Source organism: Cuculus canorus, chromosome 6 (genome assembly GCF_017976375.1).
Source record: "Cuculus canorus isolate bCucCan1 chromosome 6, bCucCan1.pri, whole genome shotgun sequence".
Classification (NCBI taxonomy): Eukaryota; Metazoa; Chordata; class Aves; order Cuculiformes; family Cuculidae; genus Cuculus; species Cuculus canorus.
In genome coordinates, this window is record NC_071406.1 from 1493132 (window position 1) to 1518867 (window position 25736).

A 25736-nucleotide genomic window follows, 5' to 3' on the forward strand; every position below is an offset into this window, starting at 1 on the left:
TCCACCCCTCCAACAGCCCCGTCTGTGGAACAAATAGAAGTGACAAACCCGCTCCAGATTCCGGTGTAGTAGTGTAAATAGTTTATTTGATCGTCGGCCAGAACAGACCAGGAAAGTAACATGAACTGCTGTATAAAACACGTCTAACACGGCGAGGAAGCAGGTCTAGCACTAGAAAACCAGTAAAGAGAACATGCCAGCGCTCTGGTCAAGCTGTACGGTCATTTTATCTTCAATTAAAAAATACCTTAGAGCTTAAGAATGTGAGAGATGGAGCTTTTACCCATTACCTAAGGATGTATGAGATGAATTGTCCCCTTTTCTAAGGCGGATTAGGCTGCTCCGCTGCGGCTGTCGCAGACAGAGGTGGTTGGCACGTTCTCTTTAGCACGGCGAGCGCACGCGGCTGTAAATGCGAGGAGGTGGCGGTTTTACAGTAACCGCCCTGTAAATAGGTAAAGCGGAGGTCAATGTGGTAACGTTGAGCCCCAAACTGTCTGTTTTAGTTAAATATAAAACCAAAAACTATAAGTTAAAATAACATTCAGATTGTATAGCACAGGCTGATGCTTTTTCTTTCTTTTTTAAACACTATTTACAATATTACCCAGAGGCGAAAGTGGGAATCGAAGAGAAGTGTAAAAACCATAAAAAAACGGCACCGATTTTGTAGCAAAATATCTGTACATTTAAAAACAGATTCTCATATAACTACACATTATCCGAGGAATAAAACGGGACCTTCACCAGTGGTTCACGTAAGCACAACGTAAAGGAAAAAGGAATTCAGTGGTTAAATACTATACAAGAAATTTTACAATTAACACATGGATGCAGTGAGGCCAGGACAGGTTAAGCTGGAAGCAAAATGGGTCTTGGAAAGCACAACCTTCTCTCTTCAGCCCAGTTCCTCCCCTCAGAGAAGATCTCGTACCCTTCCGGCAGGAATCCGGCGCCGTCTCGCTGCTCGGGGTGTGCAGAGGCCGCCGGGGTGTGCGACGGTGCTAAAGGCTCTGTTCCCTTCTGGAGATTTAAAAACACAACGCATCACCTGGAACCTGGAGGGGGGTTTAGGCTGTGCTTCCATTCGCCAATGGAATATCCTTCGCAGGGAAGCTGAACTGGATTGTCCACGGATCCTTCAGCCGGAGCGGGCGTTCATCCCACAGAGCAGGGCACGGGATGCTTCTCTGCACAAGTAAGAACCGCTGCGGTCCCAATACTGACTGTAGATGTTAATACCTTAGTGCTAATTGATAAATACATCATTATTCCAGCTGCTGACCATCCCTTCGCACTGCTCCCAACCTGCCCGTGTCCCCCTGCACCCCGTGCCGCAGCCCTGCCTCGCGCAACACAACCTCCCGGTGAGACTCGTGTCCGCCTGCCGCGCACCACGTGATCGCCGATGCGCGTGGCCCAGCTCCCATGGTGGGAAAAAGGACCGGCTTCTTCTTGGAATTCTGTCCGTATCACAGAGAGAAAGCCCTTAAAAGTCTTACTTTTTACAAAACAAACCCAAAAGCCAGTAAGTGCAGCCAGCGCCGGGGTTCGCCCCTCGGCAGCCGGCACAGGGGTGCATTTAAAAGCAGAGCACGTCCAAGTTTTCCCTGGTCACAACCAGCCGGGATGCGGGTCAGGTCCACACGAGACCATTCGCTGAACTTTTAGATCACCAAACCAAAGTGAACACCCAAAAACAACACGTACTTTACATTTTGGTTAAAAACACTGAATCATGTATTGGTGTAAAAAGATACCCAATCAAATCAAGTCCTATTGCTTCGATTAATTTGAGCAGGTACTTCAATTTTAGGCACTTGTTAGCTACGGTTGAGTGGAGACGCTGGCGTTCCTATGCGTTTTCTAGGTCTTTGAGCCCTTTCGAAGGTGAATTTTACTGTTCCCAAGGCTGTAAGTGAGTGGCAGTGCACAGAGTTCCCACGGACAAGGTATCCCGCAAGCCCCCCTCTCCTGGGCACCCGCAGGCTCCAGCTCACATGGTTATCTCAGCACCGTTTGCGGAGCGCAAGTTCTGATCATCAAAGCGCCGCCTGACGCTTCTCCTCACCGCGTCGGCCCGTCGGTACGGCTGGTTTCTAAGATCTGCGGAGAGGAAAGCGGCGTTCGTAAGCACGCACGGCTCGCCCACGCGCATGCACGCACACACACGCAGCCGAGACAAGGAAAAGTCCTGCTGGAAGCCAATCAAAGCAGCTTGTGTAGGGATAGGAGAAGGGACTTGAACCCAACGAGAGCAGAAGTGAGCCAATACTGCCGTGCCCTCTACTACGCACCCAAGCAGCAGGTAATACTGGTGAACGCGCTGGAATGCTGGTGAGACTCAATGGAGTTGTGCCATCAGGTTAGTCTGAATGTCTCCCCACCCATGGGCCGCTCGTGGTCATCAACGTTGGTCAGAAAGGCAATGTCAACTGAAATCAGTTTGCCTGACGTACACCTCGGCCTTTCACGCAGCTTCTCCAATGCTAGCATGAGCTGAAGGAGGTTTTGAAAGCGGGATGAAGCTCATGGAAGACGTGCCAGCCAGGGTACCACGGTGGAAGTGTTTGTCAACGCAAGGATGGGTCTACCATCCCTACGTACCCGTTATCTAAAAGAGGGTGCCCTGAGATAAAGCAGCTGGAACGCTGCAAGCGGCTTAAAAAGATGCTTCAGTAGGTGAAGGTAGCGGAGTGGCCACCAACCCCTTCCTCCTCAACGCCCGGCCCTGCCGCTGCTGCTGGGATGTGAAGAGGAGGGAACACTGAGCACGCGGTGGATGGAACAGTGGAGAAAGCTGGAGATGGCCATGTTGATGAAAGCCGGTGTTACATGTGCTGTTACACGTGCAGCGATGACAAAACGAGCACATTTGGTGCACCTAAAGCCTACTTCAAGTTAAAATATTCCTCGCCTGGAAATCAAATTTGCATTGGATTGGGCAAACCCTCCTTCCAGTTTCCTGGCTGACTTCTATCTTGGCTTGAATAGAACTCCCAAACTTCTCACCTTTTGGTGCACCCCATGTCCTGTTCAGTGGCTGTAGCAGGACTGAGACCAGAGCAGCAGAACATCCAGGAAGCCACAGGGCTTAAAAAACCTGGGAATAAGGCTGCCTATCATAGAATGGTTTGGTTTGGAAGGCACTTTAAAGCCCATCCAATTCCACCCCTGCCACGGGCAGGGACACTCCCACTTGACTTGGAAGAGAGAGGGCCAAAGTGGAGGGAGCGTGAAGACGGTTACCAGCCCATGGCCTAAGGATCCCCTGCACCACGGAGGGTGAAAATAACCATTTCCAGCCTCATTTTGGCTCTCACCAGTATTACGCTTAGCCACATCTACCGAGAGGCTGCCTGGCATACAGAGAGAGGAGGAAGCTAAGTAAAAAGTGATGCTTGCCAGCTCTGTGTATCCTCCACCACCGGTGTGCTAGAAGAAATCCTTACCCTCGAGTGAACATTTGGAAATTTAGTGATATTATTCTTCTTTAGGGCTAAACAGAAGAAAAAACAAAACAAAACAAAACAAAACACAAAATGATGGTTAAGTTAAAAAAAAAATGGGATGGAAAATGAAGAGCAAGTCAACTCAGCGTTCCAAACTCCCAGGCACGTCAGCCAACAGAGCGAGACGGGGTGAGGCCAAGGCTCCGAGCGGAGGTTAGACATGGAGAGGGCAGGGCCGGCCCCGCCGCTCGCTAACCAAATTCCAAGCTGCTTTGAAGAATGGCTCCAGGAAGATAGGACAGCGATTAACTGGAAAGAGCGAATAACCGCTGAGCTGGTTACGGAACACAATTTTATTAGAAGCATTCATAGAAATACACACGGCAGAAGCGAACACTGTTGTCTGCTTAAGCCGCTGAGTCCTTAAATCAAGACAACAGTGTCGACAGACATGCGGGGTTAAACACGCCCTTCAGGACACCACAGGATGTAGACGGCTCAGTTCCATGTCAAGCTTTCCATCATCACAACTTCTGAGGTTCTGAGACGTTCCCCCAGCCCTGCTCCTTCCCTCTCCCCCCAATCCCTGCAGCGCTGCTCGCAGCCCACGGGAGCTCAAACTGCTCAGCGCTCAGGAAACCTTTGGGATTTAGCTACATAACGTTGGCATGGAACTGAGAAACATTAGATATGGACGTGACTGAGCGAGAAAAGGTTTTATCCCGTATCCCACATGCAGACAAACATGCAGGTGCTCGTTAAAAAGTCTAAACTCCTCGCAGAGGATGTACATCGCTACGGAGAACCCTTCCAAGCCAGAAAGTCAACCCCAGGGAAGTCCCACTTAGTTCATGCAGACCGCGAGTTCGCTTTGGCATACAGCTGGTGTCTCACATGCACGGTACTGGCGCACAGAGGAAGATCTGCGGGCCAGAGATGACATAGAAAAGCCAAGTGGACGGTCACTACTTGCATCTGATCCTCTCAGCCTTGCGGGCTGGAGGAAACCTGCACCACATCTACCGTGACTTCCACCATTCACTGTTCTATGGCGTTTGTTGTCAGAGATGCCTTTGACACGCACGGGCAGCCAAAAGCATCCAGTGCGAAGTCGATGGGATGGAACAAAACGTGACTGACGCACAAGAACATGCAACAGAGGTGACAAATACAACGGTGGGTGGACGCCGGACATCGCTATACACTCAACATTCACATGATCCTGGCTGAGATCCGTACAAAGGGAGAAGGGTCAAAAATCTACAGCAACCTTTCTTTTGTCTAAGAGCATCAGATGTGAAAGAGGAATAGTTTAGTAATGGAATTCCTCAGTGAGAACAGGTTCGCAGAAGAACCGAGAGCCCCGCTTGGCGGTTCGAGCAGTAAAGGGCACAGTCTTCAGCACTGCATGGGAATAACAGCCAAACAGACAAACAGAGCCGTGAGAAGCGCGTCTATCGCATTAGTACAGTGTTAGTGCTCAGCTACGGACACTCAGGGGCGGTTCTACGCCTTCCAACCAGTGTCTGATCACTCTGCGGTTCAGCAGGCTTTGGCCACAAAGACATTGTTAAGTCTTTGAGTGAGTATTTCTCATTTTACGCTGCTTTCAGTCATTTTGAGAGAGAACTCATGGGCCGTATTCATAGAATCACAGGTTGGAAGGGACCTCAAAGCCCATCCAGTCCCCGCCCTGCCATGGGCAGGGACACCTCCCACTGGCTCAGGGGCTCCAAGCCCCATCCAACCTGGCCTGGAACCCCTCCAGGGATGGGGCAGCCCCCACTGCTCTGGGCACCCTGGGCCAGGGCCTCCCCACCCTCATCGTGAAGAATTTCTTCCCAATGTCTAACCTAAATCTTCCCCTTTCCAATTTAAAGTCGTTCCCTCTCATCCTGTCACTCCATGCCGTTGGAAAATGTCCCTCCTCAGCTTCCCTGGAGCCCCTTTCAGCACTGGAAGCTGCTCTAAGGTCTGCTCAGAGCCTTCACTTCTCCAGGTTGAAGATCATCAGCTCTCCCAGCCTGCATTCAAGTGACCTCGCTCCCACCTGACCTCCTGCCTACCCTCTATCACAACACGCTCTGAGACACCCCCATAACGGAAAATCCCAGGCACAAGGGAGATGCTCCCTTTGAGTCCCTAGACTGCTTTTGCGTGGGAATGTTCTGCTGCCACACAATCGGCTTCTCCCACGGGGCAGGAGAACCACTTTACCATTCAAACAAGCTTCCAGTAGTCTGAAGGAGTTGTAGAAGCAGCAACAGATTAGATATTACAACACCCTTTAAATAAAGGACAATATCTTAGGAAGCTATTAATCAAGGTTAAAAAGAGAGGTGAAAGCTTCAAGTATTTCAGCCCTGGCATTTAGTTGGGAAAAAAGCCTGGCTTTCCTTATGGAGCAGTAAAAAAGCTCTCCTGCCCTGCTGCAGGGAAAAAACAGTGTGAAAGACATTCAGGAGCAGGAGCCAAGGAAATGCTGCCCAAAGAGCTGTCTTTGAGCTCCTGTGCGATAGGAATGTACATCTGTGAAGCTATCGAAGGATTAGAACTCTGCTCCGTGAGGTGAAGAATGTGCAGTAACATCAAAAGTACTGCAATCGGAGCAGCTGCGTGGATTAAAAATGATTCAACTCTCCAGTAAAACACAGTTTAAAAGGCAGCAAATCTTAGCACCGTGGTCCTGCCTGTCTCTGCCCCTCTCGCTCCAGTCCTCGGTTGGGGATCAGCGCGGACTCACTGATGTTGGACTGGATGATCTTAGAGGTCTTTTCCAACCTTAATGATTCTATGCCTTTCCCTGCTAAACCAAGCAGCACAAAACCCAGCAGTTTAGGGTCACAGATCACTCAGGTTTGACTCAATGATTCGCTGTAACGGCGCAATCGTGTGCTGCAATTCCTGTTAGTGCTTTCTAAGGAAAATGCAGCTCTTAATAATGTTAAACATCTGCCATTCAGTCCATTCCTGGGGGGAAAAAATGAGTTTTGGGAAAGACCCGCACAGCATGCACATCCCCAGGGAGCATCGCTGAGCTCGGGCGCCAAACCGGCCGCTCTGAAGATCAGAGCCGAGGCCGTGCTCGCATGCTGAGGGGAACAACTACAAAACAGAGCGTGTGTGCCCGAGGGCTGCACAGCGGACGCAGAAAGGCAGGTAACTGGGGTTTGGCTGTTGGGTACTCTTAGCAATCGTTTCTAGATTGGAGTCACATCACATAACCGCTTCCCTAAGCTGCGCTCAAGTCACACTTTTTTAAGTACACAAAACACTTCCAGTAGCTACCAGGCCGATACACATTGTTAGCCTTTGCGAAAGGACCTCCACGATTAGGGAACAAAAGGCTTTTACCTGTTATGATATCTTCAATAGCACCATCCTTCCCTTCGTACACGTGCCTGTTGTCCTTGACTTGCCGCCGTCTGAGCTCCGCAATCAGCTCTTGCTGCTGCCGCTTTGTTTTGTGTGAAGGAGACTGAAAGCAAAGCAGAGAGGATTTGGTAAGGACTGAGCTCCAGGTGCCCCGTTTTTCTCTTCCTGAACGTGGAGCACCAGGTGATCCCACTGGGAGCAAGCAGACCAGTTTTCTGCCCAGTTTCCCAAGACCGGGAACACATGCGTGCTGTTAGCTCGCGTCCCGTGGAGAGGATGGGCAGAGTCATGAGTTAACCCAGCTGCCAGGCTGCTCTCCTCTACCTTAGCCATTTATTTCCAGGTCTCCTCATCTCTTGGAACTAAAGCTCTGAGCTCCTACCTCTGATAAGCATTAGGGGAACAAGAAGCATGGGTTTTCCTTCCAGGGGGAAAAAGCTTGGATGGGACAAAAGATCCCAACACCACCAGTCAACAAAGTGGCTGTTTTAGAGCTATTGGGGAATCTCTCCAGCAAATCTAAAGCTCAGATCAAAAATAAACAGGCCAGAACAATTCCTACAAAATGGTACCGTGGGGCTCAGGGCTGCTGCCACACTCGGACAGGGCAGGATCGCTCCTTGTCCGGGTGAGCACCAGGAAGCTCTGCTCACTGAATGACAACAAGGTTTTAGATGGATCCAAGGCCAGAGTTGGCTGAAGTTCAGCCAGCGGCACTGTGGGCGAGAGGACTTGTGGCTGTTCAGATTTTCTTCACAGAATCATGGAATGATTTGGGTTCGAAGGGACCTCAAAGCCCATCCAGTCCCACCCCTGCCATGGGCAGGGACACCTCCCACTGGCTCAGGGGCTCCAAGCCCCATCCAACCTGGCCTGGAACACCTCCAGGGAACTGAAGTTCTTCTTTCTTAACTACCAGGGAAAACACACAAACGTGACAGCTCCTGCCTGCAAGCTGGATCTGTTTCATACCTTTTGGTCTTGCTGCTCCATCAATGCTTCTTGCTCCATAAGTTTTTCCATTAAGGCCTGTTCCTGTTTTTTCCTCAACTCGTTCTCTTCTTCTGCTTGCTGTTTATCACAAAAAACCCCACAGGTTAGAGCTTCCAGTTGCTACAGGGAATCTAAACGTTACAAACGAACACCACCACCACTTGCACTGCAGGGCAATCCAAGGAAGTGAGATCAAGTGTAGGAATTTAGCTGCCTCTGAACACAGTTTGGAAAAATTGGGCTGGGAGAGACCTTCCCAGGTCGCACCAACCATCCTCTCCCAGTCCCAAAAAGGGCTAAAGGTGCAAGCTGCCGAGCCCAGACATTTGATTTGTGAGGGTTCCTCCGGCATCTCAGACAGCTGTGTTGTCATTCAGCCCTTAAAACAACCCAAAGCCAAAGCCCTGTGCAGCCCTGGGCTGGGGATGCCGTGCTGGCGAGGATGGCTCACACGGCTCCAAAGCCAGAGGGAGCCACAGGCTGCTTTGTGGGGAGCCCCTGCTGGTACCAGATCACGTTCAGAAGGACAGAAGGGAAGAGGACGATGCTCCTGTTTACCTTGTAGGCCTTCACAAACCGGACAAACACCGGGAAAAAGACTGAGGGGGGCGTCGTCTTGGGATTCTCCCCAAAGTACTTCACGGCATCATCAAAGGCATCCTGCAAACGGCACAGATTTCATGATGAACTCACCATCCATCACTGCCACGTTCAGCACAGAGGGAGTGATTTCCCCGGCACGTGAAACCCTTGGCTCAGGCCAGCACATCTACAGCGGACACTTGGACTTGGGAATAAATCCATGTCACTGCACCTTCTCCTCCCTTCTGCCACTCTCACCTCCTCGAGAAACCCCCAGAATAAATACACACCTGGGCTATTTTGGCATCATCCTGCAGTTTCTTTAGCTTCCCTTCATTGTTCTGAATGAACTCCTTCAGCATCGTGTTGTGGTCATGCATGGTGTACTCGCGCTTCGTCAGATCCAGCCCTCTCTGCAGCTCCTTCACATCCAAGAGGACGTTTTCAAGAGACACTAGGAAATCATAGAATCATGGAATGGTTTGGGCTGGAAGGGAGCTCAAAGCCCACCCAGTGCCACCCCCTGCCATGGGCAGGGACACCTCCCACTGGCTCAGGGGCTCCAAGCCCCATCCAACCTGGCCTGGAACACCTCCAGGGATGGGGCAGCCCCCACTGCTCTGGGCACCCTGGGCCAGGGCCTCCCCACCTGAACAGCAGAACATTTCTCCCTAAGATCTCACCTCCATCTCCCCTCTTTCAGCTCAAAATCATTCGCCCTCGTCCCATCCCTGCACTCCCTGATCAAGAGCACCCAAAGCCACAGCTGGAACACTTCCCCCCCAGAGAGCCCCCCCAGCCCCCACGTGGTGTGCTGCCAGCCTTTGGCACAACACGCGTGCCACCACCGCTAGCCAGGAGCAGGAGGGTGATGATACCTGCAGCAGCTTTCTCCACATAATGAAGTTCGTTGTAGAAGAGAGATACGTGGTGGTACTTCTCCTTGACCACATTAGAAATATAATGCAGCAGAGTCTGTTTTCGGTCTGTTGACTTTGTCTCCAGGAGCTGGGGAGAAAAGGGAAAGAGAGTGCTGAATGGAGGAGCAGCAGGCTCCGGGCAGAGTGTCCCAACCCACGTTCTCCTTTCCCTGGTGTTTCTGCAATATGGGATGGCTGGAAAAGCTCACTGAAGTGTTTAGCAGGTAGTTTTCAAGCTCTGGTCTGCAGAGTCTCTGAAAACACGTGCCTTATCCTAAGTGATCCCCCACAACGATAGAATCATAATATTATGGGATGGTTTGTGTTGGAAGGGACCTCAAAGCCCATCAAGTCCCACCCCCTGCCATGGGCAGGGACACCTCCCACTGGCTCAGGGGCTCCAAGCCCCATCCAACCTGGCCTGGAACCCCTCCAGGGATGGGGCAGCCCCCACTGCTCTGGGCACCCTGGGCCAGGGCCTCCCCACCTGAACAGCAAAACAGTTCTCCCTAAGACCTCATCTCAATCTCCCCTCTTTCAGCTCAAAATCATTTCCCCTTATCCTGTCTCTGCCCTCCCTGATCCAGAGCCCCTCCGCAGCTTTCCTGGAGCCCCTTTCAGTACTGGAAGCTGCTCTAAGGTCTCTCCGCAGCCTTCTCTTCTCCAGGCTGAACAACCCCAACTCTCTCAGCCTGTCCTCAGAGCAGAGGTTCTCCAGCCCTCGGATCATTTTTGTGGCCTCCTCTGGCCTCGCTCCAACAGCTCCATGTCCTCCCTGTGCTGAGGATTCCAGACCTGGACACAGGGCTCCAGGTGGGTCTCACAGAGTGGAGCAGAGGGGCAGAATCCCCTCCCTCCCTGCTGGTCCCGCTGCTCTGGGTGCAGACCAGGACATGGTTGGTTTCTGGGCTGGGAGCACTCGCTGCCGGCTCACGTTGAGCTTCTCATTGACCAGGCAAAGCAAGCACGTTCTGCCTGGCAAGGAGCACCCTCTCCAGTGCCGCTCCCTGCTTTCCCTGGATGGAAAGCACCGATCAAGTCCCCAAGCAGCCACTCCCTGCGTACATGAAATCCATTCCCACCTCGCCCCATCCCGATCTCTCTGGTTTTACCTACCAGGTCTAAACTCTGTAGCTTGAATCCATACACAGCTCCTCGTTTGCTGCTGTTCATGTAGTTTCCAAGAGCCAAGATTATCTGCCGAGATGAAACAGAGCATGAATAGTCAGGACAAAAGCACGGTGCTCTAGAAGCCTCTGGACGCAGAGCTGGTTTGTTGGCATCCACGTACGGTTTCTGGGGATGCACCAGTGAGTGATGGCACTGCTGAACGTACCTAAAACCAGACCTACCTCCAGTATTTTCTTAAGCTTTTGAGATGACTTTATTGATACAGACGCGGCTATTATTGCGTGAAGTTGCTGCAGGTAAAAAACAGGAAGAGCTGTGGTCAATGTATGTGGTCAAAAGGAAAATTAACATCTAAAAACTCACATTTGGAAAAACGCCTCTTGTTTTTCACCCATCCCACAGGCCCTCGCAAGAATGTTATCCTGCCCTGACACGTCAGAGTTTCAAATAATTACTTTACATCACAGTAAGATGTGGTTGGGTCAAAGCGTATTTACATCTCAGTCCTCATGACTGTGGAAGATGCATCAGGCTGAACACGCTTCAAAGAGCCCACAGACCAGCACTGATGATAATGCTCCCTGATGATACAAACTAACAGGTCTTCATTTAAACCGGTTTTGAACTTCCCCAGGGCAAAGACAGAATAGTACGGGGCAGTCCAGGGTACCAACAGCCTCTGGGACATCAGAGTCGCTGATATAGGAAAATATAGCTAGAAAACCACATCTTAATTTGTGCAATTAATTGTTTCCTGTTCTGTGAGAACTGATAATCACTCTGTAACACTCAAACCACCTCTCTGTCTTAGGAAAATTCAAAGCCCTTTAACCTTCACCACCTGGCCCACGCCTTCGCATCACGGTGCTGCTCCCCACAAGGCAGCCCGTGCTGCAGAGCGCAGCTCCCACGGCGAGCCTGGACCCCTGGGAAGCCCTGATCCCTGCCAGCACATCGCCCCCATGTCCCCAGGGATCGCTTCTCGCTCACCGGGGTCAACATCTGGATGCTTTCTGCAAAGTTGCCTATGAAAGCCATGATGGTCATCTTCTGCATCAGCCTCTCGATCTTGCTGAACTGCATCATGAACCGGTCTTCATCCGACAGGTTCTCGATGGGTTTCCTCTCCCGCTCGTAGAGCCGCAGAACCTTCACTTCGTTCTCGGTGGGCAGGAACCGCATGAGGCATTCAACAAAATCCACCGGCAACGTTTTTAGGTCAAACCTGTGGGATAACAAGCCAGAAGAAGGGGTGTTTCAACAAGGGTCTACATAAAAGCAAAGTGGGAGCTGGTCTCCTCTCCCAAGTAACAGGTGACAGGACGGGAGGGAATGGCCTCAAGCAGCGCCAGGGCAGGTTCAGATTAGACATCAGGGAAAACTTCTTCACCAAAAGCGTTCTCAGGCTCTCTTTGTTGACAAGCATTTTACTCACACGTGAATCGCTTTGCAGATCTCATCTGCCGTCTTCCCAGCTTTTCTTAAAGTGATGGCAAGATTTTTGGCCCTGTTGGCATCCAATAACGTGACTTTGTTTGACCCTTTCTGAGTTATCTTTTGCTTGCTTGAAGTGAGATCAATGGCAGGACCTTGGGCTTTTGTTTTGAATATTTCTTCAAATTCATCCACATTTAAATCCTAAAAAGGAAAGAAAACCATTTATCCCTTCTGCAGCGAACACTGAAACCTGCATTGCCTGATGTTGTGCCAGAGCTGTAGTACAAACCCCACAATGCTGTGACTGCAGCACAGCTCTTGGATCGGGGCCTGCAGGAGGTAACGACCACGTGCTCCCCAGTCCATGATCAGGAAATCTGGCCTCTACCCCCAACAGCCCCAAACACCTCCACAATTTCAGGAAAATATCCTTGTTAGGACTTTGCCCAGCCATGAGCTCCTTCAGCGTACAGGGGGAACGCAAGCTCGACACGCTCAGCTCTGCTCTGGGCTGCTCTCAGCTTCCCTCCCTGGCACGGATCCACCCACCCAAGCCCAACTCCAACAGGCGCAAGTGGCAACTTTAGGCTCGGAAAAATGCATCTTCCTCCCCTTGATTCACAGAATCATGGAAAAGGTTGGAAAAGACCTCTGAGCTCATCCAGTCCAGCTGTCAGCCCAACCCAAATGTGCCTGCTAAACCAAGTCCAAAGTGCCACAGTCGCATGGATTTTGAGTCCCTCCAGGGATGGGGATTCCACTGCTGCCCTGGGCAGCCTCTGCCAGGGCTTCACCACTCTGTCAGGAAAGATATTTTTCCTAATACCCAATCTAACCCTCCCCTGGTGCAACTTGAGGCCATTCCCTCTTGTCCTATCCCTTGTTCACTGGGAGGAGACAGAGACACCTCATACTGCATCAGGTTGCTCAAAGCCCCATCCAATGTGGCCTTGAACACCTCCAGGAACGGAGCAGCCGTGACTCCATTCCAGCGCCCACTCTCACCCTCACACCTTTCCTCGTGGGTCCCAGGAGCCACCGGACGAGCCATTTGCCAAAATAATTGCTGCAGTCTATCCCTGCAGAGACTGATGCCCACTTGGGTTACGGACAGAAGGCAGCGAGCAGCACGCCTACCTCCAGGATCCTCTCATCATCGATTTCGTTGAAGACCGTCCCGTTGATCTGGTTGGGTTTGAGGGCGACCCAGTTGAACACCGGCATGCGGAACTTGGTCTTGATCGGCTTCTTGATTTTCACAGCTAAAGACAGGAGAGGAGAGGAAACATTTAATTCCCCAGTGAAATGAGAAGAACCCCACATACCCACACTGTGGTCTTTACAGCTTTAAAGTCGTCGTTTCAGCACCAGAGGAAGAACCCGCCAGAGCTAAATTATCACCCTGGAAAGACCTCTCTGTCTCGACAAGCAGAGGCTTTCTTCCAGCCCCTCGGCTGCTCCAGGCCCAGCCGCTGCAGCGCTGGACTGAACGCCAGGGGCTGCGAAAACTTCACTAAAGGAAATGTGTCATTACTTTATTACCGCCTGTTGTCTGGAGTGATTTAAAAGCCCAGGCTATTTTTAAACACTACGGAAAACAGAGAGAGTGGTTGAGTTTAACCCTGTCCTGCTGGCAGCAGAGCCCACCCTGGTAGGAGCTGAAGCACAGCTACATTTGTGACCCCGGTCACAAAATGCAATAAGGAATAGGTGACAAGGTTAAAAATGCCCTTTTCCTAAGGTTTCCAAGGTTTTGGTAGGGGGGACAGTCCCTTCCTGCTGCAATGGAGCAGTGCTGCTTCTCCAGGTTAAAGCAAAAGCAGGTGAGCCACAGCCCACGTGAGCTCTAACATGGTCGAAGGCCCAGATTTATTCTTGCACTGTGCAGAACCAATATACGATCTAACAACCTACACAGAGATGCTACAAAAATGCACCAGATTCACGGAATCTGTGATCTATTTTCATAGACTCATGGAATGGTTTGGGTTAGAAGGGACCTCAAAGCCCATCCAGTGCCACCCCTGCCATGGGCAGGGACACCTCCCACTGGATCAGGGGCTCCAAGCCCCATCCAACCTGGCCTGGAACCCCTCCAGGGATGGGGCAGCCCCCACTGCTCTGGGCACCCTGGGCCAGGGCCTCCCCACCTGAACAGCAAAACAGTTCTTCCTGATATCTCAACTCAATCTCCCCTCTTTTCACATTAAAGCTGTTCCCCCTCATCCTGTCTCTGCCCTCCCTGATCCAGAGCCCCTCCCCGGCTCTCCTGGAGCCCCTTTCAGCACTGGAAGCTGCTCTAAGGTCTTAAAGTCTTAAATGAAGCCTGACTGCTCTCATTAATCTGTGCTCTGAGTACAAAAAGCAGTGCTGGAGGAAGGAAAAGAACAGATTCCTAACAGGTCTGGATGCTACATGAATAATTTCTGTAAATCAGTTCTCACTTCTTTGTACCTGGATGCAAACACGAAGGTACTGCTACAAAATCAAGATGTTTGTTAAAGCGATCTGTCACCGTTTTGTGCCCAAATTAGTTAGAAAATCAGCTATTTCTTTCCAAGCTGCACACATGAAACAGAAGCCCTGTCGTTCCTGTCTAGTTCTGGAACAAGGAGCCCTCGGCAGCAGCCGGTGGCCGAGAGGCACAGAGGGGAAGAAGACAGCTGGTTCCCAGGTTGCAAAGCACTTGAGCAAGCCATTATTTTGCTGTCCCCTAACGGTTCTGTGTGTGTGTGTGGTTTTGCCAGGACAGGCATGACCTCTTCCAGTGGAACCTGTTGTGCACCGGAGCTGGGTGAAGGCTGAGAACATTCTCCTTGCTTTGCCATCCCACTCCTAAACGAAGAACTGAGTTGTGTGCCCACATTCCCTTCACACTTGTGCTTATTTTGCAGGGACATCACAAAGAGTAAATTGCTGGCAAGAGAATTTCCTTGAAACAAAGCACAGGGAACACACACACTATTCAGCTGTGTATTTGGAGGAGGATATTTATCCATCTGGAAGACATGAGCACACATGATCAACGTCTGCTCATCTAAACTAAACAGTTTTTTATTCTCTGCTTAATTAATGTGGTTACTTTAAAATTATTCCTGAAATAAGAAAAAGAAACAGCTTTTTTAGTCTAAATACTCAGGAAAAAGAACCATTCTCCCCTTGCAGGGAGTTGGGCCTTATAGGTCCCTTCCAACTCAAGATATTCTGTGAATTCCGCACACATTAGAATAGAGTATTAACTGCTCCGGGGTTGTTTCAGGACAGGGAAGGAAGTTAATTGCTTTGTGTGATGGTTCCTGGTGTAGATGATTATCAAAAGCTCTTAAAATTTCCCTTCCTCCTTTGTTTCAGAGCCCTGGCCAGGTGATATCCGAAGGCGCGGTGCCGCCGAGGGTACTCACAGCCAGCGAAATCACTTAGCCTCCCTGGGAAATGCTTCTCCTTGACGCGACCAGTGCCGGGAGCTTGAGGATGGCTCCAAAGAAACCACACGTCTTAATTACTCACTGAAGTGCTTTGCTGAATCAGGGCCTCCCGAGTGCCAAATCCTGACGGTTGACACCATCCTCACAGCTACTGCGTGTGCTCTGGCTGAGACCGGCAAAGCCCCTGTGCCAACCTCCCCCTCCCCGTCACCCACCCAAGTCCACACACACACACACACGGGCACAGCGCGGAGGGAAAGGTGGGGAGGGAGGTCAATACTTAGCAGAGAGAAACCTACAGAAGAGCTTGATTGGCCCGTCTTAGCAGGAAGCAGAAAGAACAGAGAAAAAAGTGTTAGTAATGGTCAGAAAAGCAAACCTTCTCATTTCACCGACTCCCGTGTAACCCAGAAGGGTCTTGCCCTGAGAAACGCTCCTTTCTGCGTGGCCATGGTTTCAGGAAAAGGAGTTTTCACTCTGCTAACCCGATGGAGAACAAAGCATCCATCCTGTCTACCTTCGAGCAACCAACCCCAGGGCCTACAGAGGAGTTGGCTGTGGCTCCCCCCTGCCACCCCTGCAGCTCCACGGAGCCACGCACAGAAGCAGGAGAATCAGAATCATAGAATGGTTTCACTTTGGAAGGGACCTCACAGCCCATCCAGTGCCACCCCTGCCATGGGCAGGGACACCTCCCACTGGCTCAGGGGCTCCAAGCCCCATCCAACCTGGCCTGGAACCCCTCCAGGGATGGGGCAGACCCCACTGCTCCAATTTCTTCCTAATGTCTCATCTAAATCTTCCCCCTTCCAATTTAAAGCCATTCCCCCTCATCCTGTCCCTCCAGGCCCTTGGAAAAAGCCCCTCCCCAGCTTTCTAGGAGACCCTTTCCCTGCTGGAAGCTGCTCTAAGGTCTCCCCACAGCCTTCTCCTCTCCAGGCTGAACAACCCCAACTCCCTCAGCCTGGCCTCAGAGCAGAGGGGCTCCAGCCCTCCAGTACTTGTTCCACTCTTCCCATCCTCAATTAATACCTAATTAATAGCTCAAATTAATAGCCCTAAGGATGCTGCATGGTGTCTGGGGGCCTGGCAGCACAAGCCCTGCTGCTCACAGCAGCTCTGGTGCCGCACCAGCAGGGCCACATCCAGCATCGCACGCGGCAGAACCACGGCCTGCTCTGCCAAACCCACCAGGAACGGATCAGCCCGGAATCTCTGCGCTTCTGCTTTCTGGTTTCTGTAATACACCCTGGGACCCTCTAGTTCCATGATGCTTTTCTCTTTCAGAAGAAACTTTAAAGGCTGGAATATTTAATCAGTTTGTGAAAAATAAGCTATTAATCAGAGCTCCTCGGCGTCCTTCTGGACTCATCTCTAGCTCTTGAGATCTCCTGGGGGGAATGGCGCGATACCCATTAGCATTTACTCGCTTGGCGAATGTCAGAGAGAGCATAAAACCATGATTAAAGAGAGTCAGTAATTTTTCTCCCTTCCAAAAACTTACAAGAAGCTGACCCTTTTTTTTGCACAGACATTTCTTCATCCCTTTCTCAGAAGAAATCCAAGCTATGAAGCTTTGTCTTTCTTTGAAAGCCACATTTTGTTCACTTAAAGCCAAAAATGATGATGTTTGAAAAGTATTTCTGGCAATGGCTTTGGTTTCACTAAAGAAGCCATCGCTTCCAGAGCAAACCAAGAGCGTTTGGTGGATAAATGCTCTTTGCTTTGATAAACCCCTTGAAGTACACCACCAGTAAGAGATAAGGGGAGGTCCTCTCCTCCTCGGTGCCCTGGACCCTCCAGCCGACGCGCCCCGACCCTGCCTTCGCTTACTTTGCCAGCAGCACCAGGAAAACGCGCAGGAGGTTTACCTGCAAGCCCTGAGTTGAACACGACAGTGGGAGAAGCCGTCCCGGGCAGGGGAGGTGCCGACGGTGGCGGTGGAGGAGGCAGCGGAGCCGCAGGCGCCGTCTCCAAAGCCGGATCTGGGAGAGGAGGCGGCGGTGGTGGTGGAGGTGGTGGTGGAGGGGGTGGCGGAGGTGGCATCGGCACCGACACAGGACCATTTTGGACTGCAAAATGAAGGACAAACACAGTACTGCCATGAACACCAACTGAAACAGCACAAGCACCTGCAGAAAAGGACACAACATCCGTTTGTGCCCTCCTATAATGTTTCCTCTTCACCTTTGTACTGCCCCAAGAATTTGTTGGATCCATCAATTCAACATGTTAACACGGGCGGAAACTGCTTCAACGAGAGAAGGCAGTAGGATCTTCTGCTAACTGAAGGGCTCAGAAATGGATCAGACAAACACGGGAGGTACCCAGAGAGTGAGAGTGCAAACACGGCGTGGGGACCTCGGCACCCTCAGCTGCTGCACGGGCCGTGACCCGCAGGGTCACCACAATTCAGGCTCTGGAGACAAAGCTTACCAGGACCAGCCAAGGGCTCTGGGGCTGTTCAGTCTGGAGAAGAGGAGGCTGAGGGGAGACCTCATTGCCCTCTGCAGCTCCCAGAAAGGAGGTAGTGGTGAGGTGGGTGCTGGGCTCTGCTCCCAAGGAACAAGGAATAGGATGAAAGGAAAAGGCCTCAAGTTGCACCAGTGGAGGTTTGGATTGCATATTAGGAAAAATTTCTTTCCCGACAGAGTGTGAAGCCCTGGCAGAGGCTGCCCAGGGCAGGAGTGGAGTCTCCATCCCTGCAGCGGTTCAGAAAATGTGGCACTTGGGGACGTGGTTTAGCAGACACAGTGCGGTTGGGCTGACGGATGAACTGGATAAGCTTACAGGCTTTTTCCACCCTTCACGATTCCATGATTCTAACTGAAGGTGATTTTACCGGTGTATGGCTGCTGTGACCACCCCCAGCACAACAAACTGCACCTCCAGCTCCTTGTCACCCCACCTCTTCGGGAAAAAATGCTTCTTACCTGCCTCAGATGCTGCTGCTAAGACAGGTAATGGTGGTGGAGGTGGTGGCAACGGTACCGAAGATGCAGCTCCAGCGACCGATGAGACACCAGTGCCACTCACAGCTTCCAACCCTGCCGGTACCATCCCAGAGGCCAGAGCAACGGGAAGAATAGAGATGTCACCATCACCTTTCTTCTGGATCTTGATGGTTCCCTGTTTCTCCAGTTCATGGATCTTTTTCTCCAGCGTTGACTGTCGCTGGATGGCTTCTTCTTTCTCCTTCACCATTTTTCTCAAGGTGTGAACCTGGGTATTGGCATCTTTGTAGATTTCCTGAGTGCCACACAAACAAGAACTTTGCATTGGTATTCACAGAATAGCAATTCCAGAAACAGAAGAACAGCCTGACATGGGACCATCACAGCATCGGACTCTATCACGGAATCATAGAACCACAGAATGGTTTGGGCTGGAAGGGACCTCAAAGCCCATCCAGTACCACCCCCTGCCATGGGCAGGGACACCTCCCACTGGATCAGGGGCTCCAAGCCCCATCCAACCTGGCCTGGAATCCCATACAGAGAAGCAGGAACGGAGCTCCTAATTTAGAGGACGTACCCGGGCAGACCTCAGAAGGAACCTTAGAAGCACTAAACTTCAGGATGGCATTCAGGCTGCAGTTAGTTAATACTATATTAGTAATTTTTGTCACTTAGTTTGCACTGAGAAGAAACAAGCCTGGGCTGTGCACAGAAAGCTGGCTGCACCTGACAGCACAGACACAACCCAAGTCTGACAGACTCCAGGTCCACCTCCAATGTTCCACCACAGCCAATGACACAGGTGAAACTCCAAACATAGACACTACAGACCTGAGTGATAAGATGTTCTTGTCTCATCCACTGAACTGCTGGCACGTTCAAAGAGTTTTATGTCCACCTTTGAGTGCACACACTAGTAATTCTACTTGAGTTCTGTCCTAGGTTCAGAATGAGCAAGCCAAGAGAACTCAATGAGGACACTAACAGATGCCACTCGGCCCATTAAAGTGTCGTTACCTTCTAAAGCCCACAGGAGATTGCTCCCCTGAAGCATGGCATCCAGCCAGAGCTTTCCCATCACGCTTACCCGAATCACGTCCAGTTCTTTGTTTCTTTGCATAAGTTGTTTTTCCAGTTCCACAATCTTTGCCATGGCTTCGTTCTCTGTATCTTGGAGTTTTTCTGATAACTATAATTCAAGAGAGAAATAGATGGTAAAAGTGGATAGAAGTGGTTTTCTCAACCCAAATGTCAGGAACGCTTGACGAAGAATCATAGAATGGAATGCTTTGGGTTGGAAGAGACCTCAAAGCCCATCCACTTCCACCCCCTGCCATGGGCAGGGACACTCCTCACTGGATCAGGAGCTCCAAGCCCCATCCAACCTGGCTCTGAACACCTCCAGGGATGGGAACCTCGCCCCAAAGGCTGTAGCCCCACTTCCACCTCCCAGCAGGAGCAGCAGCAAAGCCCATGTGCAGAGCAGGCTCTGAGCTACTTCAGAGACAAAGGTGACAAAGTCTGATACTAACATGGGAAATGTTTTCTTCCAGTTCTTCAACTCTTTCCAGGGCTGCATTCTTGGTTTCAGCGTCCTCCAGTAAAGCTCCCACGTCAAAAACGTTATCCAGGTAAGCTTGGATCTGCACCTGCAGTTTGTCGCTCTCCGTGTGTTTCAGTTTCTGCAAATCCAAGAGGACACGGGTGTCATTCAAACATTTCACTTTTTAGCATTCGCTGGGCGCGTAAGTGATAAGCAGTCATTTTTGAACACCAAACATGCAGAGCTTTCAAATAAAGCTAAGCAGCATCTTGCCTCCTGTTACTACAGAGGCTACAACTGCTCTTCTCCATGCTTGCTGCTTGACCGTGGCAAGCTCTGAACCCAGCCTTAGGATTATACGAAGCCAGTAGGGCCGACACGGCTGGTGCTGTGGTGGCCACCAGCTCGGTAGGTGGTAGGCAGAGCTAAGCACATCACTTGTGTTTGGGTTCAAAGCAGCCGCGTGGTCTAGAGCAAATCCTCTGATCGCCCTTGCTGACCTTGCACTGAGTTTGCTGTGCTTTATCTCCAAATAGAACATCAGAGCATGCTTTGAACTTCTCGGCCTGTTCCCAATGGACTGTGGGGTTTGTGCCACCCTGGGACCCCAACCAGGCCTGTGCTCGGTATCGCCACGCACCAATAGCAAACATAGCAAAAAAACCTCCTCCTGGTGCCTGCTGAGCAAAGTCAGCAGGGAAAAAGCTTTCCCTCGTCAACACGAGCGCTAATTTCATGTGGGCGCTCTCAAGGGCAGGGAAAGGGAGAGAAAGAAAAGTACACCAGGTGAAATATAAAACCAGCCTTCCACTGAAAGAGATCATAGAACCATAGAATAGTCTGGGTTGGAAGGGACCTTAAAGACCATCTAGTTCCAACCCACCCGCCATGGGCAGGGACATCCCACCGGATCAGGGTGCCCAAGGCCCATCCAGCCTGGCCTCGTCCCGCAGGATGCCAGAAGATGCCTGGCTGTCAGGAGAAATCTCAGAGGAGGATGGTCTCATTTGGAGATGGAGGGGACCCTGGTGGTACCCAAGCTGGGGCCAACACGAGGAGGGATGGGATGGGATGGGATGATGCCATCCATCCACACAGCTGGATGGCAGGGACATGGCACAGGCAAGGACGACTGCGGTTCATCTTCCCTTTGTTATAAGGGAAGCTACAAATTTAGCTCCTCGGCTGTAATTGTAGTTCATTGCAGAGGAGTTCTCTGAGCAGGGGTGGCTCCAGGCCACAGCCTCCTGCAGCGGCCAAGGCACTGTGTTCTTAGCAGAGTCTAAGGACAACCCTGCTCTGCCTTCCCGAACGGTCTGGGCTGGTTTAAAGAGGTTTAAAGCAGTGACAGCACTGAGGGACGTGGCGTGGCGCCTCCACGGCCACAGGACCCCGGCCCCACGCAGAGCTCAGCCCCACGTCGTGAGGCGATACTCACGTCCAGGTACTCATCCAGGCCGAGCTTTGTAAACTCGTACTGTAGGTGGACTCTGAAGTTCATGTCCTCCACCGAGTGGACGACGATGTTGATGAACTGCATGCAGGCCACCTGCAAGGAGAACCATGGCACGTGAGAGGAGGCGACGGCGGGGCCCAGGCTGCCCTTTGAAGCCCCTGGCCCAGGGTCAGAGCGGGCTCTCGGGGGCCCCACGGGTCTGACGCAGCCACTGACCACATTTCCTTGCGGTTACTACAAGGGGAAACTGTGATCCACAGCTTTTTTTTTCCCAAGCCGGTGTTGGATTCAGGCTTACGGGGTGTTTGTCTGCTGTGATAAAGGCAAACACGTGTTCCAGAAATTAAGTCATGTCTGCAGAGTCCACCTTTACTGCGTGCTGGTGAAAGCTTTCCATCCCACGGCCAGACACCACACAAGCACACAAGCTCTTAAGAAAACAGTGCTGTTTCTGAAACGGCCTGTAAAAGTGAGATTAATTTGCGACTGGAACCCCCAGCTCTTCACAAAAGGCGCTTTGTTGTTTGCAGAAAGCAAGTTTCCAACGCTGTGGTTTGGTAACCGAGCAAGGGACCAGATTAGAGGAGTCGGCATCCAAACTCAGCCAAGGGAAGGAAAGGAAATGGCTCTTGAGTGAAGTGGGTTATGAGCAGAAGGAGCAGAGAGGGAAACCTCCTGCAGAGCAGCAGGAACAGGGCTACAAACCCCAAAAGGTTTGCCCTTTACTGGCCAAATCCTGCTCTGCACAAGTACCCGCAGCCCTCTTTCAGCTTGAGAAGATCGTGTCTGTCACCCCCTGAGCTGCTTTAAGAGAGGGTTTGCCCACTCCTCGCTGGGTTCCTCAAGGGCAAAACCTTACCCTGCTAGCAAACACTGCGATACCAGCTCCTCAGGCTCAACTGAGATACCTCCCAGAACATATCTGAGAAGATAAGATCAAAGCTACCTGATTTTACGTGCAGGACAAGCCTCCAGGAGACCCTACGCATCTGGGTCATTGTGTGAGAAGAGAGGATGGAAGCCCCCCTCCCTGGATCACCAGATTGCTACAGCAAACGGGCCAATTCTCTGTTGCAGGGCCCAGAAGATGAACTCATCAGCTGCACAGCGGCCTTCAGGTTTGGCCGGGATGTCCCAGGCTACGCCTTCCAGCCAGAGCTCCCAGTAGCTGCTGAGCTGCAATAAAACCTTTCCTGGCTGAACTGCCCAGAACTGCCCAGCTTTGGAGGAACCGGGACCACAGGGACACAACAAAGGTCACCTCAAAACCTTTCAGTTCCACCTTCCCAGATAGACCCTGATCAGCTTTAAGCACTTTGTTTTCAAAATGACTTTCACCCTAGATGATGCAAAGGCATGAGACTGAAAGCACGGATGAACCCAAGAAGGAGAGTAAGGAAGATGATCAAAATCTCACCCAGGAGGTCCTGTGATGCCTCATCCCCACCTCATGTACCCATCTCATGCACAAAAAACCCAACCGTGCAGATGGAAACTTAACTTCAGGTTTCGAGTCCTTGCAGGACTCTTTCCAGTTCCTGCAGTGAATCCTGCTTCCTCCTAGCGCTGGTACCGGCCATCGCCAGCTGAACCCCCGCTGTCCTGTCACATCACCCCGAGCCAAATTCCCCTGTTTCAAAAGTGCTTTTGTTGTACTTTCCATGGCTTTTGCAGCATTAGGGCCAAACCCTCATTTCCTTTCTCAGATCCTTACATACACAACTAAGGAATTTATCAAGGCAAAGAAAATCAACCTAAGAAAATTGCTTTTAAAACGAACCAAGTCACTGTCAACAACAGGAACCTGCTCTAAAATACTCCTGCCTTTTCGTCGCTCTTTCCTCCCTGCCGATCCATGCAATTACCCACAGCCCCCTCCAGCCTCTCAGACTGTTCTCGCCTCCTCCAGTTAGGGCAGAGGGAAAGCCAGATCCCACAAGAATAGCTCTTTGTTTCCGTCTGTCCTGCTGGAAGGCGCGATGCTCGCCCTCGGCACACCCTGGTGCGATCCCGCAGCGCCGGCGTGGCAGCGAGCTGGCAGGAAGGGGTCACGGCGCTCCCAGCTCGCTCTGAAGCGTGCTCATCGCTCACAACAGCGTGCGGAGCTCATGAGGGCCAAACAGCGACAAGTACAAGTGGATCTGCCAAACCCTTCATCATGAGCCCTCCCTTCCAGCTTCAGGGTGTTGCAGTCAAGCCCTGGGTCGGTGGAAGCCACCTGAAGAGGCAGATTGCATTAGAACAACAGAAGCATCAGATGGTTTGGGTTGGAAGGGACCTTCACGGGTCACCTGGTCCCTTCCAACTGCCTGCCATGGGCAGGGACACCTCCCACTGGCTCAGGGGCTCCAAGCCCCATCCAACCTGGCCTGGAACCCCTCCAGGGATGGGGCAGCCCCCACTGCTCTGGGCACCCTGGGCCAGGGCCTCCCCACCTGAACAGCAAAACATTTCTCCCAAAGATCTCATCTCCATCCCCCCTCATCCTGTCCCTGCACTCCCTGATCCAGAGCCCCTCCCCAGTTTTCCTGGAACCCCTTTCAGCACTGGAAGCTGCTCTACAGTCTCTCTGGAACCAGATTGTTTAAAGCCTGTAGAAAACACCACACCGAGTGCTTTAACACCAAATTCCAGGCAGAAAGAGGTCTTGAACACAAAGCTCAGCACTAAAACAGTATGAAGTGTCACAGGTGCTTAACAGAGGCCTCAGCAGTGTGACCAGGTGGGAAGTGCTCCTGCTCTGCTCTCACCTCCAAACAGGATCACACTGCATCCAAGGTACGGGGCACAACCAGGAGCCTGCACTGACCACCCAGCACTTGTTTTCCAATTAAAAACAGGACTTGATTTTCACTTCTGAGCACTCACTTGCCATAGACTTTAAAGTAACTGGTACAGAAGTGGGTTTGGTATTGGACACCCAAGCAGCCCCTCACCCTCGCTGCCACAGCCCCTGCCTTTCAGGCGCTGCCGACACGCAGGCGCGCGCTGCTGCCCGTGGGCGCCAGCCAGAGCTCCCTCCCGCGCCGCTCTCTCTTGCGCTCCAGGGGAAGTGGATTTGGTGAACGATCATGCAGATGCACATTGAGGAACCAAAAGTGGTGCAAGCTACCGCTATATTTATCAGCAGATAGGGGCAGGCAGCAGCTGCAGCCAGGCTCTCCCACGCTTCCCTGTCTGTGACTCCGAGGATGCTGGCACACGGACAGAATACACGTCTCGATGTTGCAGAAGCTGCTGTTTTCCCGCAGCGCAAGAGCACACACGACCCAAAGGCCACTTTCCTCTTACCTGCTGGGGCACAAGGCATTTCTTGAAGAGAACTGAATTGAACAGAAGCTAAAAATGAAATGGACATCATGTAGGCTATTAAACAACCATTTTGTCGTTATTTTAGGCCAAGGATCCAAAGGCAGAAACGTCTTTGCCTACAACAGCAGGACCAGACAGAGCGAGCACCGAAACCCAAGGTTGCTGATGACAAAGAACGCTCACCATGAAGTCTATGTTGTTGTCTTCATTTCGGAAGTGCTCCATTAGCTTCTCGAAGCGCTGTTTCTCTCCACACACCTACCAAAGAATCACCACACGTTTGTTAAACCACAACTTTCCAGAGAGAGCATCGAAAGCATTTTAAAAGCCGCTTATCTGCTTGCCCCAAACTTCTCCATCCAGGTTTCCTCTCTCATTAAAAATCTTCTTCATGACAAATCCAGCTGTACGCAAACACCTGCACTGCGGGTCAGGTACCACTGTAAAATAACGCTTGGTATCTCTTCTCCCCCTAAAAATTCAATGACGCCCACGGATGGTACACACATATGCATCCACCACTTCTCTGGGCAACCTATTCCAGGGCCTCCCCACACTCACAGCAAAACATTTCTTCCTAAGACCTCACCTCAATCTCCCTTCTTTGAGCTTAAAATCATTACCCCTCACCTTCCCCCTGCAGCAGAGCTGCACAAGGCTTCGCCACAGGACAACTCGGCCTGTCTCACAGTGCAGAACTGGCTCTCCACTGCACTATCATGTAATTAGGAAGAAGACCAAATTACAGGGAGGGAAAACCAAATTATCACTGGCTAAACGAGGAGTGAAACACATCAGGATAACTATCAGAAAGACAGAGCCGAAATACAGGGGTGTTGGCAGGAAACACAAGCAACTCAAGGGAGAAATAAGATCTAAGATAATGCAGGTCTCAGGATGTTGTTTAAATCTTATTCCTTCCCGGCAGCTCCTCTGGCACGGTCCTGCTTTTCTCAGCACACAAATGATCCGGATCAATCCCCATTAAAATCACAAAGTATTAAGTAAGTTGGACAGTGAAAGGGAGCAGAGGAGAGCCCCAGAAGATGCACTCATTTCCCCATCCTCCCTTCTCGGTAACACCATTCCTCCCCCTATAATCAGGGTAGTTTTCCATCCCCACACGCACAAACACCTAAAAGCCACAGGAGCC

General features: G+C 51.4%; 1 protein-coding gene across 9 annotated transcripts in view; it reads right to left on the reverse strand.

The window, feature by feature from the left end:
• Positions 1-64: 64 nt before the first annotated feature.
• Positions 65-25736, reverse strand: part of FMNL2 (formin like 2) — a 130051-nt gene continuing 104379 nt past the window's right edge. Inside the window, exons 10-28 of one of the 9 annotated variants that reach the window (XM_054070723.1) lie at positions 24767-24841; positions 21254-21364; positions 19805-19954; positions 19360-19461; positions 18249-18564; positions 17187-17387; positions 15615-15635; positions 13028-13152; positions 11889-12091; positions 11444-11678; positions 10675-10743; positions 10439-10519; positions 9281-9410; positions 8693-8856; positions 8379-8480; positions 7800-7898; positions 6807-6930; positions 3453-3499; positions 65-2106 (exon numbers count right to left, since the gene is read on the reverse strand). In XM_054070723.1, the coding sequence (XP_053926698.1) occupies positions 2068-2106; positions 3453-3499; positions 6807-6930; positions 7800-7898; positions 8379-8480; positions 8693-8856; positions 9281-9410; positions 10439-10519; positions 10675-10743; positions 11444-11678; positions 11889-12091; positions 13028-13152; positions 15615-15635; positions 17187-17387; positions 18249-18564; positions 19360-19461; positions 19805-19954; positions 21254-21364; positions 24767-24841 (2394 nt within the window). In that variant the 3' untranslated portion in view covers positions 65-2067. Of the gene's footprint in view, positions 3500-4722; positions 4857-6806; positions 6931-7799; positions 7899-8378; positions 8481-8692; positions 8857-9280; positions 9411-10438; positions 10520-10674; positions 10744-11443; positions 11679-11888; positions 12092-13027; positions 13153-15614; positions 15636-17186; positions 17388-18248; positions 18565-19359; positions 19462-19804; positions 19955-21253; positions 21365-24766; positions 24842-25736 lie in introns of all 9 variants that reach the window. The other 8 variants (XM_054070719.1, XM_054070720.1, XM_054070726.1 and 5 more) reach the window with 8 other exon arrangements.